This window comes from Agelaius tricolor, unplaced genomic scaffold (assembly GCF_023055355.1).
Source record: "Agelaius tricolor isolate 1412-34295 unplaced genomic scaffold, bAgeTri1.0.p SCAF_13, whole genome shotgun sequence".
NCBI classification, from domain to species: Eukaryota; Metazoa; Chordata; class Aves; order Passeriformes; family Icteridae; genus Agelaius; species Agelaius tricolor.
This window is the reverse complement of record NW_027269273.1, coordinates 2,829,374-2,850,541: the sequence shown is the minus strand read 5'-3', so window position 1 is coordinate 2,850,541 and position 21,168 is coordinate 2,829,374. Positions and strand designations below refer to the sequence as shown.

Genomic DNA, 21,168 nt, shown 5'->3' with positions numbered 1-21,168 from the left:
CTGAATAGGTATTGGGCCTACAGGTATTTTAGAGATCTTGGCTTCCAATGAGCTCCTATGTAGAATGGCTTTGCAAACTTTGAACTAATACAGACAAATCAGCTCGCTGCAGTGAAAAAAACGCTGAACCGTGTTTAAATACAATAAATGCAAGAAAGAAAAGAAGTAGCTTCCAAATCCCCCACTCTTCCTAAAAGCATGTTTGTGATAAAGATCATAAGAAAGAAGCATCGAATGAACCAGTATTTGACCTATGTGGTGTTAGCTACAAGCTGTGCTGTGTTTGTTAGGCTGGCAGGGCAAGGTGTGAAATGCAGGCTCTGAACACTCCAGCAAGGTGGAAACCAACGTGGCTCTGGGTGCTGTGGAGGCACAAAGGGGGTGCTGCCCCTTCACAGCTGTGCATTTCCAGGGGGCGCTGGCAGCAGGAGGAAGCTGGATAGTGACTGAGCCTGCACAGCGTTCTGCTGTGCTGAGTTACTACATACAACTTACCAAAAGGGTTTAGGAAAGGAATTACCAAAGAAACTAACCTATTCATCTACCCTTCTCCCCTTAAACAAGTGAATGTTTCAATTTGTTCACTAGACCAAGAGTACATAGAACTGAATCAGTGTTCATAGGAGTTACAGTACAACCACCTTTATGGAACCATAGTACAACATTTTAAACCGACTGTAGCCTGGAATATGTAATACATCCTTAGGAGTAACTAGTATAAAAAGTATCAACATCAGTGGTTTGAATATAAAAATTTATTTAAAGTCAGAGTATGCAACAAATAAAACCTACAGAAAACAGATTTTCCCATCACAATCTGTTGCTTACCAAATAATATTGTGAAAACACATTCCTTCAGTCATTATAAAGTTCTTAAAATACAAAAGAAATTAAATTTTGTAAGAAAGTCTAGTAGACCAGAGACTGTTTCTTCCAAGATGTTCTGCAGAAGCAAGGCTATCCTTCAATACATCCCACGCCATCCTCCTCCACCCATACTGCCTTGCCCATAGTATCCTCCACTATTTCCACTGCCACGACCTGCAAACAATTGACACAAGGTCACACATACATACACACCTCAAAGGAAGAGAAAATGGGATGGGTGACACAGAACTGGTGAAGGTGACAACACCAACAACGCTCCAGCACTCCTGCTCTTAACCAGTGTCTGTAGCACAATGTGCAAAGGCCCCAGAGACTGAGCTCCAGAAAACCACTGCCCCTCTTTCCCTTCTGCCAGCCCAAAGCCAGCAGCCCTGTCCCTCTCCACAGCCATTCACACACATCCCAGGCCATTTGGCAGAGAACTTGTACTCACTGTATCCACCCAGGCCGTCAGGGGTTCCGTATCCACCGCTGTAATTGCTGCCCATCCCCATTCTACCAACAGAGCCGTACCCTTGATCTGCAAAGCCACAAGTGCAACGTTACAAGGCTGAACTCATCAGACTCGGCACAGCACCAGCTGAATGTGCAATTGATGCGTACCCATTCCATCTCTGCCATAGCCTCCCATTCCAGAGCCACCTCCAGCAGTGGAATTCAGGAACAGCTCAATATACCGATGCTCTGAAGAAGCAAAAAAGCCTCAGTTTGTATTTTGTTTTCCAGACCAGAAGCACAGGTACAAAGCAAACCCTCACCCCCCTCACAGGCAGCAGGCCACAAACAAGGCTTGCAATATGGGAAACTGGGAAAACCTCAGGATGGATGTGGTGCTCCCAGCCCTGCTGGAGCCTGGCCGAGCAGCACCAGGGAACACGACACTCACGCATGTGATTCTTATCCTTGGACATGGCAGCTACTGCATCCTCGTGTGTTACAAACTCCACATCTGCCTCTCCTGTAGCTCTTCCATCTGCTCCAATGTCAATGTGAACTCTTATAGGGTTCAATGGTGAGAAAAACTAGGGAAAAAACAAATTAAAAAACCAATCACGTTAATGCAGAATTCAAGCCAGGTACTTTTTTTCCATTTGCATGGTTAGTGGTGCACGGCTTTAATTCAATGTCATCCTACCACACAGATGTAACTACTCACTTCTCAAGTAGTACTTAGTGGTTGTGGGACATTCAGCATCAGGTCAACCTACGTTTACAACCCATTGTTACTACACAGCCTGGAGAGCTGCAGCTACAGAGCCTGAGGAGCTTCCTTTGAATGCAGATACAAACAACTCCTGCCCACACACTCTGCTCTGAGCAGCACAGTTAAATGTGATGGCATCCTGGGCAAGAAAACCATCAGTTGGTTTCCATTTGGCTCTGCTCTTCCAGATTTCTCAAAGCAAGGATGCATTCATGGAATTCAAGAGAAGTTGCCTGTCAATAGCACTGCTCTTCCTCACTGCCCCAGATCTAAGCCTGACTTTTGGCCCTCGCTGTCACAGAGTCTTTACCCTAAATGGAACAATCAAACTGTCACAAGAAAATACACCTCCATTTAAATAAACCAACCCACCCACAAAAGCAAACAAGCAAAAGTTGAAGAATGGAGCTCTGCATATGTAATACATAGGTGCCACTGGCAAGACAGCCTCTCTCCAAAGATGTGCTATGTTTAAACCAGGCCTTGTATCCCAAGGAAACCTTTTCCCCAACAACACCACATCTGCACTGACTCAAGAATGCATTCCCAAGATCCTGCAGATGCACCTCTACCTGCCACCCTGATGTCTTTAAAGAGGGATACAGTCCTCTCCAAACCAACACAGCCTGCCCACCCTGCCTCTCCTGAAATAAAGTCTCAGAGAGGCTAACAAACAAATATGCAAACTAAGCAATTTAAGTTTCACACCTTCTGTCATTCTGACAAATCAGATAAGCTTAAAAAAATCCTAAAGACCTTAAAATGAGGATACTGATTACAGCAAGTGTTGTCTCTGCAATCCATCTTTTATGGAAACGAAGGAGCAGAGAGTGCAGGGATTAATGTTAAATATAGCTTTGCTGACTTCTCTGGTAATCCCACCTCAGACAGTAGCCCTATAAAAGCTGGTTAACTTTGTGCAGATGTAGCAGTGACTGGTTTGAGAAGGCTCCCCCAGTTGGGCTGGGACAGTTTGGCATGAGAAGCCCTTTCCCCCGTGGTACTTACGTTAGCAATATCGTTTTCCGTGGCTCGGAAAGGCAGCCCTCTCATGTGAACAAAATGACCTCCACCATGGAACCCCGACCCTGCATCTCCAGCTCCATAGCCATGGCCTCCCATGCCTATTGGAAAACCCAAACCAAAAAAACCCACACACCTCTAAGATCATGAAAAGCCAAAAGTCATCACTACTCTTTTTCTGAAAGCACTTAAATATACCAGTGAATGCACGGTGTTTACACTTCCCATGTTTCAGCCCAAACCTTATCCAGAAGCCCTGCTAAGCAATCTATTTACCTTAGACTCCCCAATCCCCTCCCCTTTTTAACAGCCTTCTTTACCAAACAGCAGAATGAAACTGTTATCTCTGTCTTGGAAATACTGTGTCTTGCAACTCGAGTAACAGGGAAACCTTTCCAGACAAACTATGAATTTCTTTTACCTCTCCCATCCCTCATCCTGTCGTCATAGCCGTCGTTTCCGTAGCCATAGTTATTATAGCCACCATAATCATCAAAGCCACCATATCCTGTGCAGTGGAGAGAAGGAGAGGAGCCATTACACCACTGCTCACAGTTCACACAGCAATGCACACACAACACTCAATTCTGCAGTCTCTGGGCAGCCAGCACTCTGCAAACAGCCCCTGCACACTGTCAAACCTGGATTTCTGAACATGGTGCAAAAGTACATTTCTTTTTATGTAACACAGACTGAAACATGCAAATGGAAAGATCTGATTCTAATGAAAATAGCTCCCTTATTATTAACATTCATCTTAAATACTCAGCCACATGTTTTGATACAAGCTTTTTTTCACATAAATACATCCAACCTAACGGGCATTACAGCTAGTGCCATTTCTTATTTCTTGACAAGCATGTCAGAAACATGAAACTGCCAAGAGAACCTGTGTTCATTAGATGAACATACCACCGTCATATCCACCACCTCCTCGACGCATTCTGTCATACATACTTCCACGCCCAGCTCCATAATAACCCCCTCTTCCTCCTAATGGTCTATCATATGGTCCAGGTCGCTGTTGTCCCATCATTCTTCTTGGCATGTCAGAGAATCCTCTGATTTCGCTCTTACTACTTTTGAAGATTTCAATGTATCTAGTAAGAGAGGATTTTCAAGGCACCAGTAAGAACACAGGCAGAAGCAGTCTGAATTTTACAAAAGGCCATACTACATTTTCTAGAGCCAAAGGTACAAGCCAATAGCAGTGACTAGAAATACCATAGAACTTAAGTTTCTCCTCAAAACTGTAAGAATCTTAAGTGTATTTAAAAAACCCACTTTAGAGTGGCAAAAATTACTATGTGAAAATTCTAGCTGTACAAATTAAGCTTAAAACATGTCTTTCCAGTATGAGAAACATACTGTTGAAAAAACAATGGCTATAGCAGCATTTATCACAAATTACCCTATACAAGCATGATTGAAACAGTTTTCTGAGTTTAGCAAACTACCCAGTGCAATACTGTCTCCCCCACCCCCCAAATCTACTGTAATTCCCCAGTTAACTTAGGATCAGTTATAAAAATTCTTAAAAACAGCCAATTCCCCAATGGTCCCCAACCCCCCAAAAGCATTACTGACCCACAACCCCCAAAAAAGAAAGATTTAACACCATCCCAAACTCTCCATCCCCACCTGTGCCCTATTCTTTCCTTGTGTTTCCCCAGAGCATTTTCTGCTATCTCCTTTGAAGCAAACTGCACGAAGGCCTCCCCTGTGCTTCTCCCCTGGTAGTCCAGCGTCAATGTTATCCCATTTGGCACGATTTCCAACCCTTTAACCCAAGGACAAATAACCCCGTCAAGGGGAACAGTGTTAAAGGCTGAAACATTCCCATCTGTAGCAAATACTTAAAGCATATCTAAACAACAACAACGAAAAAGAAAACCACCTTGTTTCCCCCATCACCCAACAATACAAGCCCATGATCTTTGCATTAAACATTTATGGATTTAGCCGTACTTTTCTGTTTAGACTATACAAAAATGCAACCACCTAAATTACACGAAGAAAATATAGCTACCAATCAAGCAATTTAACTGATCCAAATGCTAACATTCAGGTTACCCCCCTGTGCAAGGTATGTTTCCCACCTCGACAAAATCAGGTACATTTTGTGTTCTACTATATCTACGGTTATCTGTGCTTTGTTTACAGGGCATAAATCTTAATTAAGATAAACTGATTCAACACAATCCCTCCCCATCCACCCCATTAAAAGCTATTAAACATGTCCAAAACGCCGTGTAAAACATACAAAAAACTCTAAAGAAACCCACTACACTTCGACTATACTGGAGGTACCTTGGAAAAACTGAACAATCTCTTCTTTACTGCAACCAAATGGGAGGCCTCGGAGTCGTACCACTGTTCCGTCATTGGTTGTATCATTGGGCCCATTGTGTTTTCCACTCCAGTCCATCTTTTATTTATTTAAATCCTAAAAAAAAGGTCCAACAAAACAGAAATTAAAACCCCCTGAGTTTCCGCCCGTGCTTAAGTCCCGCCCTTAAAAGAAAACTGCTAAGATTTTATTTTGAAAACATGATAGATCACGAGCTTTATTTCTGTTCCGGATTTGAAACCGGGCATCCAAGCACACGCCAGCGGGATCTCAGCCCGCCACGGCGGGGACTGACCCCCGCCCCCGGGGCTGCTGTGCTGGGAGCACCGCGCGGCCGGCGGGCACACGTGGGCAGCACGGCACATAAAGCTCGGCATTTACTCCGAGCACGCTGCACATCCGCTCCGTAAAGCTTCGTGCGCTGTGGTTTTTTGGGCTGTTTTATCCCTTGAAGCGCAACAGTTGAGGAAGGGGCTGGAAGCACAAGGCCTTTCTTTGTCTGCCCTCAGCCGGGGGCGGCGGGGGCGTGTGCGTGCCTGGGGCGCGTGCGGGGGGGCACCGCCGCCGTCCCACAAAGGGAGCCGCCATCGCCGCCTCGGCAGGCGCGGAGCCGTCGCGATCCCGCCTCCCGCCGTCCTCCCGACACCGCGGCCCTGACCCCCGCCCGCTCCCCGCCGCCATTTACCGCGCCTCCCCGGGGCGCCCGCCACTCGCCCGGCCCGCGCCCGCCGCGTCCCACTGCCCACCTCTAGCCTCGGAGGTGCGGTGCTGCGCTACGCTGCCCGCCCGGCCCGTACCCCCTCACCGCCGCAGAAGCCCCCGCCCGTCGCTCTCCCGGGACCGCTGCCGCCGCCGCCCTCGGCTCCACCGCTCAAAATGGCGACCGCGATCGGGAACGAGGCTCCGCACCGCCTCCCCCTCCCCCGCCCACGAGCGCGCGCCGTGCCCGACCCGGCCCCGGCCGGGCCCCGAGCCCCCGCTGGCGGGACCCTCCGCCCGCCGAGCCCCCCGGGCGGGCCCCGCCGCCGCTCGCCCGGCCCGCTCGCCCTCTCCGCTCACCGCGAGCCTTTCGCGCACCCCTGGCCGTGCCCTGGCAGCCGCTCGCGCCGGGCAGGACGCGCCTCTCGCTCTCTGCCGAGCCTTCCGGCGGGTCCACAGCTACGCAGCGCCCACGGGCAGCGGAGCGTCCGGGCCGCGCGACTATCGCGATACCCGCGCCGCGCGCCGCCTCACACCCGCCTGGGCGGCTCCCGCGCACGCGCCACTCGCGGGGGGAGAGCGGGGGGATGGTGGAAGGGAGCGCGTGCGCATGCGGGGTAGGGGAGGGGGCGTTCCGCCTTTGCCTTTCGCCGCCTCCTCTACTGAGGGGCCGCCCGGGTGCGTGCGCGCTCCTCCCTTGGTCACGCGGCCACCGCCGCTCGTTTTGGCGCCAAGCGGGAGCGCGCGCGGACAGGAGCGGGGGCGGGGCGCGCGCGTGCCCGGGCAGCCCCTCACGGCGCCGCCCTCGCCTCGTGCCCGCACTGATGGCGGCGGCTGCGGCCATGCTCTTGGAGCGGCCATGCGGCCGTGCTCTGGAGCTTGTGTCTCGCTCTGCGTGTCCCTCTCCCTCGGCGCGGCTTTGGGAGGCAGTGAGGATGAGGAAGGCTGCCCGCTCTGGGCGCACGCCATGGCTGCTGCCCAGATCTCAGCAGAGCTGCCCAGCCGGGCAGGATCCCGCCTCCCTCAGTGCGGGACACACCGGGCCGGGCGCTGTGGGGAAAGGGCGCGCTGAGGCGTTCAGGGGCTGCAAGGGAGGTTAAAATGTGTGGTTTAATTTTAAAAAAGAATAATAAATTAGTGCGGAGCGCCAGGGGTGTAGGACGGAGTCTCAATCCGTGTCGGCGCTAGGAAGTGACGGGATGAGGCCGCTGGCTCCGCCTGCCGTCAGGAGAGCTTTAACTTGGAGCTGTGCTGGTCTGGGTAAAACAGGTTAGAGAGCACCTGGCAGAGCGCAGCCTGCGGCTAAACAGGTGCACACGACAATGCAGATTCCAATTTTTACGGTTGATGCATTTACAAACCGGCCGTTTTCTGGAAATCCTGCGGCAGTTTGTCTGCTTGAAAATGTAAGTGAAAAAACCCCAACTGTTTTTTGAGGTACTGCAATGACATTTGCCGTTCTGTACTTGGCCTGAGCACTCAGCACTGCATTAGACTTTGCTTTCTTTACTCGAAACTTCTGTTTTCCAGACTTGTTTGCTGTGGCACAAGAATACAGACAAATTAGCAAAGGAGTTGCTTTTTTTTTTTTTTTCATCGAAACGATGTCATACAAGACAACGTTTGAAGTTTTTGTGGGCTGTTAAAAATAATTTTTTAAGGAACAAACTGGATTTATTTTGAGTTAAGAGAAATGGCTTAATTTCTTCAAGAATAATTCAGACTAAAAGTTCTGAAGAATTAAGAAGGATTCAGAGTGAGCTCTGAAAAGTAACGCTGTAAAACGAAATCAGTGCTCAGTAGAAGGATTAAACTGTGGGGTTTGATTTTGGTGTGGGTTTTCTCTCTATTTTTCTTGAATTTTTCCTCTTTCTCTGGAAAGAAAAAGAGCGGGTACAGACCTCGATGTGACTCTTTCATCATTAGTGCGTTGGGTTCAGCTTTATCCAAGTTTAAACAACCAGTTTTTATTGCTTCAGTGTTGCATGGCAGTTTTGGTGCAGTTGACAGTAGTTCTCTTCCTCATCAGGGTGTTGTGCACAGTTGGTGCTAATTGGTACCAATTTCTAACAAAAACAATTATTAAGATGGATCAGAAACTTACAGGCCTTGTATTGTTTGGGTAGTAACTCCTGATGAAAGTTGTAAATCTGAAAATATATGTAGAGTAGCCAGTGGCAGCAGCTCGAAATGCCAACATGAATCCTTTCTAGAGTTCCTAAGTCTTTCTGAATCTCATCTAGCATTGCCTACTTACCAGGTCAGCCAAAGGTGTGACTGGGAACATCTCTCTTCAGACATATTTTTGGCCCCATAAAATCTAAATACTCTCAAAATTATCTCTATATTAAAATTATGAGGTTCTAATTTAATTTTTTATATTAATTTTACTTTGTTACATCAAGATATCATGAAGCTACCTTACTTGCATGACTTTGGGATGCAGATATTTAAATTTTTCTCCAGTTCCTGGAAGTAAAGGCTTTAGTGTGAAGCTAAAGCCGAGATCCTAATTCAGCATTTTATTCTAAGATTGAAGGAAGAGGTGATGCAGCCATGCAAAACAACTGTTCTCTGCTCCCTCCAGAGTCTCAGCAGATGCTTTACAGAAAAAATCAGGAGAAATGCAATGGCAAAACCAGTCCTCTCTGTGTTCCAGAGGTGCCACAGGATGGCAGTGTTTCAATAAAGTTCCATGTCATTAAAAAAGAAGTTATTCTAATAACATTTTTACTGGTCTTTGTCCCGGTCTAGGATCTTTGCAGTAACTGACAGAACTCTTCCTGGGATAAAGGGAATGGAACTGTGCTGTAGAATGTGAGAATGTTGTTTAGCTGTACAGAATTCAGTGTGCAAGTGCAGCTCTAGTGGACTAATCAGTTCTTGGTTTGTAGCTGCAGTATGGGATTTTGGCTGAAAAGAGTTAATTATTGAAGGAAGTAATTCAAGTTTAAAGGGCACATTTTTATCTCAGAGGCTGAACCTGACCAGGTCCCTTCAGTACTTTGTTTCACTTGAGTTTCAGTATTTTAAAGGTTAGATTCTCAAACCTGGCCAGTCAGCATAACCGTGGGGAAAGAGCAGTGGAACATGGGCCAAGGAGAATGTTATACAATCCCTGGGCTTGGCTATCTTGGGATCAATGTCCACTGGCTTAAATCACAGGCACTTTGTGAGCTCCAGCTGTTTCTTCTTTTTTTCTTTTTCTTCCAATTTGTCTCTTCTCAACTCCTACCAAGGGACTGGATTGTCCCACGTAAAGTTGTTTTTACTCTCGGAGATTATTGTGAATTAAAACTGAATCCATGTTTTATTATAATAGAAAATTAAGTGTCTGTATTTGCCAGAAAGTTTGATTCTGTATTTTTTGGTCTTTGCTTGACTGGATTTGTTGTGTCATCCCTAGGACCTGGATGAAGATTTGCACCAAAAAATTGCAGCAGAAATGAACCTTTCAGAAACAGCTTTCATCAGAAAACTGAAACCTGGAGATGACTTTACCAAAAGTTAGTGGTTCTGCTTACAAGAAAACATCAGACAAATACAGAATTCATTCAGACTCATCTATGGATTAATTTTCAGCTGAATCAGTTTGCTGAATCTGCTCACTTGGCAGTTGTGTGGTGGCCTGAGCCAAGGCTCATCCCCTAGTCTGGACTTAGATTCCAGGTTAAGGAGTCATGTTTGTCAGCTTTGTTGTTTGATGGATTGTTCAGGGAGTAGGATTTTGTACAGTCTCTGTAATTAAAAATATTAACAATAATAGTAACTACAATTGCTTGCTACTGTTAATAATTGGAATTTACTTTAGGGTTAGACTAATTGCTTGGAGCAGGAAGTTACAGTACTTTTCATTTTTCATGTTAGCATTTTGCCAATATGTTTAACATGCTTATTTTCAATCCCCCATCTCTACCAGCATACAAAATGGCAGCTTCTTTGTCATTATAGAGCTTTTGGCACTAATGGGCTGTTTGTGGCCTCAGACAGATCCACACAGCTGCCCAGGGTGCACAGGTCTTTCAAAGCATTTGGTCACTCAGCTACACCTGAGACTGTGTGTGCTGAGGGCTGGTGGGAGTGAGCCAGGAGCATCAGAATGTCATTTATCATCTGCTTCTGGAACATGAATCCGTGTAGGGAGGGCTGCTGGACACAGCACGTGTTTCTGCAGGCCTTCACCATCAGTATTAATTTAATGTTAATTAAAGAAAAAACCAAACCAGTCAACTCTATTACTTTAGGGACATGTGACTTTCTGGGAGTGCCCCATGTCCTGTCAGTCCAGGTGTGGCTGTGTCTGGAGTGTCCAGGCAGCCGTTCTGGGCCATGTTTGCCTCCCCTCAGGCACGTGCATGAACCCTCCATGTCCTGTCAGTCCAGGTGTGGCTGTGTCTGGAGTGTCCAGGCAGCCGTTCTGGGCCACGTTTGCCTCCCCTCAGGCACGTGCATGAACCCTCCATGTCCTGTCAGTCCAGGTGTGGCTGTGTCTGGAGTGTCCAGGCAGCCGTTCTGGGTCATGTTTGCCTCCCCTCAGGCACGTGCATGAAGCCTCCATGTCCTGCTCCAGGCACAGCTCCCACGTGGAGCAGGCTCCCAGCTGGGCTGGGCTGGCCCCCACAGCACTTCACTGCTGGGGACATCAGCTTCCACCACTGGCTTTGTTTGGCTTCTCTTTGTGTTTATTACAGGGGACTGACTTTGATGTATTAAACTTTCCAGAGGAGCAGTGACAAGACTGGTTTGGATTAAAAAAATTCATTTTCTTTTTCACTTCTTGTTGTGTTTGTATGGTAATTATTCACTTGAAGTGCACGTGCAAAAGTTGCAGGAAACCAAGTATCATACATGTGTATTACAAATTTTTTAAACAGCAAATAGAAATATGATTTCTAGTGAAATGAAGGGTTAGTAGACATTAGGGGCTTTTACCAGAGTTAACTGGTGGTTTAAGCAAAACAATTAATAAAGGAGCTAACTCCAGTACAGGCAGTGTTATAGCAACACAACCATCCATGGCCTCTGCACAGTAACCTGGCCTGCAGGTGATACAGATCATGACTGCCTCTGGAGGATTTCATAATACACACGGACATGGAGGCTTTGTCTTCTAAATGAGACCTGTTCAGGACAAAGGAAAATCTGTGCAGCATGCAGAGGTTGTTGACCTGAAAAATCAGTGTCAAATGGGTGCCTAGAAGTGTGTTTAGGACCAAAACTGATTGTAACATGCATTTTGATTAACTGAAACATCATCACTCTCTATATATATTGAGGTAAAATTAAGATATAGACTTCTTCCACTTATTAAACTTTATTTTTCCAAGGTTCCTGCTTTGGGCTCAGGTGGTTCACCCCAGCCAGTGAAGTTCCTCTCTGTGGTCATGCTACTCTTGCATCAGCTGCTGTGTTATTTCACGTACAAAGTAGGTTTACAACTTATGTGTTATTATAGCTTTTTAGAACATTTACTTCTAATTAACATCTTTGTTTTTTAAGACCAAGGCAATTAAACATTCAGAACATCTGTAGAACACAACTGGAGATACCCTGGGTATTGCCTGTAGTTACAAGGCTGTAGTCTGATGCCTGCCCTCTGATTCCCATGCCCTGCTATTACTCTGGTGTAGGAAAAGTGCTAAATATGCAAATGTCATCTGGGAGAGGTAGAGCAGGATTTGATGAATAGGGAATATGGCTCTTTCTGTTAAAAGGGCATTCCCATTCATTCTAGGCAAATGCAGGAATGATTCCCTGACAATTGCTGTGTTTATTAGCCTCAGCAGATTTATTGAGTTAGTTGGGAATTTTGCCCAGAATACAGTGTTGCTCTATATTTGAGCTGCATAACTAACTTTTTCTGAATATACTGAGCTACTTCCAGGGCTATGATAATTTGGATTAAAATTCTAATGTTTGATAATGTTGCAATGTTCTCTCTCTCTAGAAAATACAAACTCAGTTCTCACGTTTGTGACACTGAGTGGGGAATTAAAGGCCAGACAAGTGAAAGATCATATTGTCCTGGACTTGCCACTTTACACAGCCTACCCCCAGGTTAGTCAAAATTTTATTCACAATAGGCTTTCAAGGAAAGTGTGTGTTTGTATGTGTATCTCAGTATATGTGTCTGTTTGTAGTTGCATAGATACATACATATAAATTACATTTTTTACAGTGTGCGTGTTTTTTTTTTCTTCAGGAACTTAAGGAAGTAGAAGAATTAATAAAGGTAAAGGAAGAATCCATCAGTTGTCTTAGAAAAACATTTATAATAGCTTTGCTTATTTTTTATGTATTAAAATGGCTAAAAAATGGTGACAAGGCACTGCTCAATGTACTGCTGAACTGGAAACACCAAACTTCAAAGCTCTCAGTAATGAGTCAGTGGGTCAGGGAGTGGAATTCTCCAAAGTGCTGCAGCTGAACCTGTGTCTCCCATTTCCATTGACCAAAGTGTCAATATTTATTTCAATGGCATTTTCAGCCTTTTGTGTGCATAAGAGGGCAGTCTGTGTCCTTGCCCTCCTCTAGGTCCTGGATTTCTTCCCAAATTGACATACATGGGGCTTGTAACTCCCCCATATCCATTCAAACACTTGGTGCATTTGCTTTTCTTGCTTGCACGTGCTTGAGGGTTGCATGGAAGAGCTTGCATAAGCCCTCTTCTAGCAGGGAAGGTGCTCTACAGAAATGCTAAGGGAATAATATTTTATGTTCACGTGATGATGGTTTTTCCTGTCTCTGCATGTCCCACCAGGCAGCTGTTGGTGACATGGTTGTCCAAGACATCCGTTACTCTCCCGACACAAAGAAGCTCCTGGTCCGCCTCAGTGACACTTATGACAGGTATATTGCACTCTTTAATTGCTTTAATCAAGAGTGCAGACATGGAGCTGGCCTCTTTATTCCTTACATACCAGGCTCTTTTGTCTTGTTTTAAATCAGGTGGAGATTAGAAACCTCTGATTTAAATTTCTGTGTCAAGTGGTTATTTGATCTTTTAACATGAGCTTATTGGAGCTGCAAAGCTGAGGAAGATCATTCTGAAATCTCTCTTCAAGAGAAGGAGGTGTAGGAAGCAGTTTTAATGATGGTGTATTTTTCCCACCCATCTGAGTGTAAAGATGATCCAGGGACCTGGTGGGAAGTTGGGAGTCCTGCTTCAGCTCAGGGCACGTTGGCAGAATGCCAGGGAGTCCTACTTGCCTGGGTCTGTAATCTGCTTACACATGCTTAACAGCACCATAAGTAGCTTTTGAGAGAAAATTCCAATTCAAATTATTCCAAAGCATTTGTTAATCTCATCTGAATTTCATTGTTAATTCAAGTATGATTTAGGTAAATACTGCTGAAACATAACTTCTTTAATCAGGCCAAATTACTCTTATTACAAACTTGAAGTTTGGCCTGACTAATGGTTAAAGTCTGGGGTACTGGGGGAAAAGAAATATTCTCAGCTGAGTTCTTATAATTTCACTCTTTCAGACTGTTTTGTAGGGAGGTATCAGGCAGTTACAGACTGCTTTAGAATGATGTGTGTTGTTTGCCTGCTCTGAAAGGAGGTGGAGCACTTGGTACATTCCATAGTGAGGCAATGATTCTTTCAATGATTAAAATGTTGATACAGGGTGAATTTTTTTTTTTTGGTGGCTAATATTTCAGGATGCTCTGTTTTCAGAGATAAATAGGATGGCTTGATGCATGGCTTGATGTTTTTTCTCTGCTCATTCAGAGTGCTTGAGGTTCCAGGTGATTTTTCTGTCAAGTACCATTGTGAGGACAATGCTAGGGATCTAGTCTCCTCTAATATTTTAGGGCTGGTTTTGAATTGTAGAGAAGATGATTCTGTAGCTTTATTTTTTTCTTTTCAGTACTTATATTCATGTAAAATGAATTATGGGCTATTAAATTTTCAAAATTATATTCAAGGTCTGTGTTGGAAAACTTGAAAGTGAATGCCCAACACTTTTTGTCAGCTGAAAAGACAGGAAAATTGAAAGGACTCATACTCACTGTTAAGGGAAATTCCAGTGGAAAAGGCCATGATTTTTACTCCAGATATTTTGCACCTTGGGTTGGAGTTCTGGAAGACCCTGTTACAGGTATGTGTTTGTATGATAAGCAGCTCATACTTTTTGTTTCAGTTGAATTAAAAGGTTCTTATTCAGATTCATTAATCTGTTTTTGTACTTTGGAGTCTCTTATAAATTACTGGTGTGTATGGATAGCAGGAGTGGTCATTAAACTAGAAACTTTTATGGCTGAGGCAAACTCATTCAGAAGAAATCAAATCAGCTTCTTACTGTCATTAGGCCAGATATTCTTGTGTGTTTTTCAGATCTTTTCCCTCAAGTATTACAATTAGATAAAAGTGAGAGTCTTGTTCATTACTGGATGAGTGTTGCAGTGGAAATTTATCTCCTCTTATGTTGGTGTTCTTTTTTTGTGGTGCTTTGGATTTTTGTTTGGGTTCTTTTGCAGTGCATTTCAGCTGAGATCTTCCCTGGTTCATGACCCTGCTGCTGCTGTCAGGCCTGTGGGAGCTCAGCTGGCTGCGTGTTAGGGCAGCAGGGCCTGTTCCTGCCTGTTCTCTGGCATTGCACTCAGTGCCTTGGATTGCTGCAGGGTGGTGTTCTTTGCTTAGGTCCCATTTCATCATTAGTCAGCTGAGAATTGTAGCTGATGATGATGCCCTCACCTAGCAAGACTTGCTTTGAAGCTAGAGGATGTGCCAGTAATCCTGCTTTACCATAAATGGAAGTTATGAGTCTGCACAGCAGACAGAACTTAGGTTTTTTTTGCCCTAAACACACATGGCACTTGATTTATGATATTTACATTTTGGCTATGCTTACTCTGTAAAGTAGTGATTATAATTTAATTCTGTGCTTTGTTTCCCAATTTCTTTTAAGGATCTGCTCATGCTGTTTTAAGCAGCTACTGGTCAGAGCAGCTGGGGAAGAAAGAAATGCTTGGTAAGAGAAACTGTTTTATTGCAAAGCTGTCCATTTGTGTAAATCTACTCACTAGAAAAGAAAAGGTTGAATTACTACTGCAATCCAAACTGTAGCAATAACTACCTATCCATTTCCTCAAGATGAATAGAATATTAAGTAATATTTTGTGTGTGAGGTAATCTTTTAGAAATTGCTTTCTTTCCTATCCACCACCTTGACACATCATGCCCAGGGGTTTGAAGTGTTGGTTTCTGGATCATAAGTCTCTGCTGTCAGTTTTTGATCTTGGCTTTGGGATTTTAGTTCTCATGACCTTTCATCATCCCTGAAGCTTGGGGAAGCTCAGGGGATGTTTGTGTGCTTGGTTCAATCAATGAGATATGCTTATTAGGTCACATCTTTGTTACTAAGCAAGAAACCTTAGAACATGGTGGAAAGAAACCAAGAGAAGCTGTTAACATGTGCCAGTGCTGTGTGAGGAGTGTTGAGTGACTCCTTGCTTCTCCTGTTTCTGCTGCTTTGCCAGAGAACAGAGGAACAAGAGAAGCAACACAAAATACTCTCATCCCCTACCTGGTACCCCAAGAAGGGACAGGGGGCAATTCTGCACACAAACCTTTGGCCACATTTAGTTTAGAGCAGAGGTTGGATACTTGATCTAATGAAGTTCTTTGTCCATAAAAGTAAACACTTTTCCAAACAAACAGCTAGCCTGAATATAAGCCTTTCTGTATTGGGTCAAATCCATCTCAGAATGGAGTTTCTTGAGGATGGTAAGTCTTTAAAGGCTCCACCATGAACTGGACCTTCTCCATCATGGATCAAAGGAAAGATGTCATGTTCTGTCCCAAAGATCTTGTATTTGCATTTACACCACTCAATATCTGTGATAGTTTAAGTAATGCTGGGGGGAGGTGGGGGGGAATCTCAGCATGTTTTCTGAAGATGAAAAACTGTCTTTGGTAATATGTCCCTATGGAATGGCTGTTTCTCAGAAGATTTTGACATTTTTGGATGTCAATGTGGGACTGAAACTCCCCATAGCATCTATAGACACTGTTTCTTTAAGTACTCAAAAGGCTGGAATTCTGTCTGTACTTAAAATTGACACTTTCTACCTGTTTTGCATTTTCATGTATTTTGTATGTACTGTCCCTGTTCTGCTTTTAGAGAAACCAGCTCAAGCAGCCAGGGCAATTGATACTGTAATCAGCACAAGAAAGTCCTATCTGTCCACAAGATAGGTTTGTGTTGTTTGGGTTTTCTTTTTCATTCATATTTCATGCATATATGTCCTCAGACTTCTTCTGTGTTAGAAATCATACAGAACTGTTTTAAATAGGACAAGTTAATTTGATGCATGTTTATGAGAAATAACTTTTCCTTACAGGGGTCATGTGCCTGTCTGAGAGGTATCAGGTAGTATTGGGCAGATTCTACTACTAATGAGATTATTTGGAAAAGATAGCTGGCATTCAAGGACATTCCATATCAGAAAGTATTAATAAATAAGAGCATCTTTGCACTTTTTAGAAATCTCTGTGGTGTCTCCTGCAATATCCGATACTTTTTATTGCAAAAATAAAGGAAGATTTTCTTCCGTAGAACGAAGCATCTGTTAGCTCCCAAGTAGATTACACATAAAGTAATATAAAATGTGGAACATGAAATCTATTGTCAGATCTCTCTGGCTATTGAGGCCTTTAGGAGGAGGTCAGCTGCAGCTCTGCTGAAGCATCAGACTTAATTTCCTGTGTTTGGGTTCTCTTCTGACTTTTTTTAGACTAAATTCTCAAACAACAACCACTCCCACTAACTACAAAGAGAATTTTCCAGTACTTTTACAAGGTGAAATACTTAATGACCTTTTCTTGAAGTGGGTCCATGTCCTTGAATTTAAGCTGTTTGTACAATCAGGGTTTTGTACCAGTCCTTGCCTTTCTTGCATTTGAGGAGTTTCTGCAATGTATACAAGTTATAATCTCTCAGATGTATAGACTTCCTCAGTTGCTAGTGAATGCAGTGTAGAACAACTGGCTGTGTATCCAGCCCTTCACACTGCTGCCATATCTCTAGGGTAACATTTATAAACCTGCATGAGGAAATTAGAGAGGACTTCCCAAATTATTGTGATGACAAGGCCTTACCCAGGACAGTTTTTATCTCAGTTTAACCTAGGGGAATCTTGCTATACCAGTTTACTTGGGACAACTGTATTTATTTGTGGGGAAATTTGTTTGTTGTCACTGCCTTTACCTTCTCTGATTCCTTCTGTTACAGAACAGGTTTATAGCATTTAAGGGTTGTTTTTTGGGGGGCTTTACCAACATTACCAACATTACCACCACCAACAAAACACATAAAAAGACAGAAGAATTTGCTTTGTTAAGGTACAATGAATCTACCTGTATTAGGGATTTTGCTAATTTGAATTCTCATGAAGTCAAGAGTTTTCATTGCAGTTTTAATCTTTTACAAGTCATCTCAACACATGGATTGACAACATCAGATTTATGCACAAGTGTTACATTTCTTCAAAGGAGAGGTGTTTCCCTCCATCAATCACCAGATTTGCCCACTTTTTTTCTTGGGATAAAAAAGAGTCTTGGAGATCTTTGCTTGGGTTAAGGAACAAACGCTTCTTTCAGCATTCCTCTATGGGGTTTAGAAATTCAAACAAAATATTAGTGATTTCTTAAGTATTACTACAAGAGTGAAATAATACTTAAGAAATCACTAATATTTTGATTGATTATTTTAATTTTAATATTTTTATTGATTATTTTAATTTTATTTTGATTGATTATTTTAATGTTAATTTTTTGATTTCTTAAGTATTATTACAGGAGTGTAATAATACTTAAGAAATCACGAATATTTTGCGCTGATGTCATTCTATGACATTATGAAGAAAATCCATTATTTCTTTAATTGGTTAAGCAGGGGTCATTGAGCTCCATCTAGGCTGGTAGGAAGCTCCAGAACACAAGGATAATGTTTGTACAAGGCCCCCAGCTGCTGTGTGAGTGCAGGGGGTGTGATACTGTGGTATCACCGGCCTTGTGGCTGCTCCCAAACTTTCCTGTGTGTCAGGTTAACCACAGAGGAGCCCAGGGCACTGTGAGGTCAGCTGGTAGATACTGTTTGTACACTTGTACATACTTGTTTTCATAGCAGATATGTATAAAATCTATGTATGGTGTGAAGTATCCTGGTAAACACAGGCGTGGAATATGGGTGTACAACAGCTTTATGATCTGAAAGGTGAGTGCACTTCAGAGATGCCTGAAGGCTCCAGAGGCACTGCTGTTAAATGAAATGCTCTGGGTACTGAAATGTTCCATGCAGGCCTGTTTACTCTAGGACATGGCATGAAATACCAGTGTTTTGTGTGAGAGAAGGAATAAATCAAGTATTATTTTCATATAAGCTTGTCTAAAAATTTCCTTTGTGTATTATTTTTTGTTTTTCTTCTACTTCAGAAGTTTCTTCCAAAAAAGAAAAGTAAAATAAAACGGACCAATATCAAAACAATCTCAGCAATCCTGACATGAAAGAGCTAAAGAGTTTGGACATTTCAAGAAGAAAAAACCAAACCAACCTTTGAAGAATTGAAACAATTAATCTCTTGTATTTCAGTCCGCTATTGTGGAAGACCTTAGTGTGTCTCCACACCTGGCAATAATAATTGATCAATTTTAGCTGACCTGGGTCTTTTAAGAGTCTAAAATATTCACTTCAATTACTACTTGAAGCAATACTCCATTCATAGGTGGTGTTCTGACAAGTTAAAAACAACTCATGGTTCTATAAATGGAAAAGAACAGAGTATCAATCTCTAAATAGCTCCTGTTTCCACTCTTTCAGAGTGCTTGCTTTGTCTGAGAATCTAATCTGATCAAAGCAGAGCTTTCTTAGCAGCAGTGCCTGAGAAATAGTTTCAAAGCATACAGCATGTATGGCATCAGAGAGCCTGTGCTCTTTTGGGATCTGAATACAATCTCTACCCGATTTATAAATTGTGGGTTTGAGAGGAAAAACGTGCCCCTTAGCTTTGGACAACTTCTGGAGCAGTTGGAAGTTCATTGAGTGAGGAGACTGAACATGATTGCCTTTTGATCTATTTAGAGCCTTTCACAAAAGTAACACTGCTTAAAACTTTCCTAAATGCCATCTGAACCAGACCCTTTTCAAGTCATGCAACTAAAATGAGACTGCTGAAACGAGTTAGAGACTCCACATGCTAGGTGAACATCATCCCACCTGTGTATGGCTCAACAGTCCAGACAGAAGCTGAATTCTCTAAGCAAATGGAAGCAGAAGGCTGTGTCTACTTCAGGTTTACCCAGTTGTATTAAATGATATCTTCAAGATTCTAGAAATCAATATCTGTTGCATCCTGTATAAGAATTTGGTGTCAGTTTCTGACAGCTGAAGCTGTCTATGTTTCTTTGTAGACTTCTCCCACTGCCTTTGTGAGCTTATTACCCTTTAGCCAGGCACATTCTTTGAATGCAGTGTCAGCTTTTGGTGTTCAGTGCCAGTGAAATGGCAATTCCTTCTCATGCAGATAACGCTTGGTGTTCTTCCTTCTTCCCTCCAAAAACTGTATCCCATGAAGGGAGAATTCAAAACTTCTTAGCTACGTGGAAGAAACTAAATTTGCTACAACAAAGCCAACTGCCCCTCACTGCTTGTGTGAAGTAGCAGTTTTAGTAGCAGTTTTGTCAGGCTCAGTAGGCAAGGTCTGGTTGGAAATACACAGCCTCAGCTGACCTTCATCCATGAAGGCAATTCATCCAGGGTGTCCCTGCTGCACCGTTTGCCCTGGTGCTGCTTGCTTTCTGAGCCAGAAGCCTCCTTTCCCTGAGTTTTCATGGATTTCTAAAGCATTTGTGACACACAGGAGTTTTTTAACTCTGGGTTCTTGTTTCTCTTTAGCGTTTCAGTGCTCCCGCCGTGGAGGAGAGCTGAAGATTTCTGTGCGCGGTGACGGCAGAGTGGACATTGCAGGGCAAACGGCTGTGGTGTTAAAAGGAAACCTGACTTTCTGAAAGAACTGCCACCAGTCTCCCTCTGCTCTCACTAATCACTAATCTTTATGTTACTCTGATTATGCTGATTTTATCTTAGCTCTAGGCAGTGAATTACTGCTGTTCTCAAAATCTTTTATTACTCATTGCCCATTTTTAAAAATTGCTTGAAAGTATTCACTTCTGATCTTCAAGATCCTTGGTATTCTTCACTTCCATCTTGCCACTTCCTATGTCCACTGACCAATGAAAATGTTTGAGTACAGCTATCTTGTTTTTCTGCCTTTAAATGATTCTTCTCTTTATTTCCAAATTCTGTGTTGAAATCCCTTACTGCTTCTTGGATTAAACTGTAAGCATCTGTTTGATAATCAAACTTTTCCCATGTAGATAATTTTTCATGGAATCTGAATTAATTTTTTTAAAAAAGTGTATTTTCTTGGCTATATATTAAAATGGCAGCCATGTTCACTGACTTACTTGAATTAAAATATGAAAAAATAGAAATGGTTTAGAAACGTGCCTTGTGGTTCTCTTTTATGAACAGTATTTTTTGAAGTCAAATGGTATTGCCTTTGATCATAGCACTGCTGCTTAGTCAATACTTTAATTAAAGGTTTAGTAGATTTAACAGATTGACCTTGTGATGCACCTAAAGCTGATTAAAATCTGAGGGGAAACTTTATTGGTTACAGCAATGTCAATTATTTTTCAAAACCTGAAGATTTTCTCCTAAACTGAAAGTTTCTTCTATAATCTTCATGAAGTGTACTGCTTCAGATTTTGTCACCATGATGTGGTCTTTCACTGGATTTATTAGGAATATGGAACTTCCAATGACTCTAGCTAAAACTGTTTTCTCTTTCAAGTCACCTCTGTCTTAAGCTTTGCTTTAGTTCTTTGCAATATTTCAGGGTGATGTGTTTTGAATTCAGAAGACACTCTGATACTGTGGGAACAGTTGGATGTCATCCTCTTATAAATCATCGGGAACTTAGTTGTGCCAAGTTC

The 21,168-nt window shown here is 43.2% G+C and overlaps 2 protein-coding genes across 6 annotated transcripts; one reads left to right on the top strand and one right to left on the bottom strand.

Moving 5' to 3' along the window:
- Positions 1-737: 737 nt before the first annotated feature.
- Positions 738-6,680, bottom strand: HNRNPH3 (heterogeneous nuclear ribonucleoprotein H3). 5 transcript variants are annotated; one of them, XM_071438393.1, is made up of 10 exons: positions 6,543-6,680; positions 5,426-5,561; positions 4,757-4,895; positions 4,028-4,215; positions 3,537-3,623; positions 3,101-3,216; positions 1,775-1,910; positions 1,492-1,572; positions 1,322-1,408; positions 738-1,041 (listed from the first exon to the last, which is right to left on the bottom strand). In XM_071438393.1, exons 2-10 carry the CDS (start codon positions 5,541-5,543, stop codon positions 965-967), a joined length of 1,029 nt encoding a protein of 342 aa, XP_071294494.1. In that variant the 5' UTR covers positions 5,544-5,561; positions 6,543-6,680; the 3' UTR covers positions 738-964. The 5 variants fall into 5 exon arrangements, with proteins under 5 accessions (XP_071294494.1, XP_071294492.1, XP_071294496.1 ...); XM_071438391.1 differs by having other exon boundaries at positions 6,525-6,664; XM_071438395.1 differs by having other exon boundaries at positions 4,073-4,215; positions 6,525-6,664.
- Positions 6,681-6,944: 264 nt separating this feature from the next.
- Positions 6,945-20,834, top strand: PBLD (phenazine biosynthesis like protein domain containing). The gene is made up of 9 exons (XM_071438397.1): positions 6,945-7,570; positions 9,571-9,670; positions 11,492-11,590; positions 12,112-12,221; positions 12,367-12,396; positions 12,925-13,013; positions 14,097-14,269; positions 15,080-15,142; positions 20,066-20,834. The coding sequence occupies exons 1-9, from the start codon at positions 7,487-7,489 to the stop codon at positions 20,176-20,178; spliced, it is 861 nt and encodes a 286-aa protein (XP_071294498.1). The 5' UTR covers positions 6,945-7,486; the 3' UTR covers positions 20,179-20,834.
- Positions 20,835-21,168: the final 334 nt, after the last annotated feature.

Bases quoted from the DNA above. Each gene is read 5' to 3' on its own strand.
- PBLD (XM_071438397.1), top strand. From the start codon at position 7,487: ATGCAGATTCCAATTTTTACGGTTGATGCATTTACAAACCGGCCGTTT. The intron at 9,671-11,491 runs GTTAGTGGTTCT...TATTTTTCCAAG, and splicing joins TGGAGATGACTTTACCAAAA to GTTCCTGCTTTGGGCTCAGG. The intron at 12,397-12,924 runs GTAAAGGAAGAA...ATGTCCCACCAG, and splicing joins AAGTAGAAGAATTAATAAAG to GCAGCTGTTGGTGACATGGT.
- HNRNPH3 (XM_071438393.1), bottom strand. From the start codon at position 5,543: ATGGACTGGAGTGGAAAACACAATGGGCCCAATGATACAACCAATGAC. The intron at 1,573-1,774 runs GTGAGTGTCGTG...TTGCTTCTTCAG, and splicing joins CAAGGATAAGAATCACATGC to AGCATCGGTATATTGAGCTG. The intron at 1,409-1,491 runs GTACGCATCAAT...GTGGCTTTGCAG, and splicing joins CTATGGCAGAGATGGAATGG to ATCAAGGGTACGGCTCTGTT.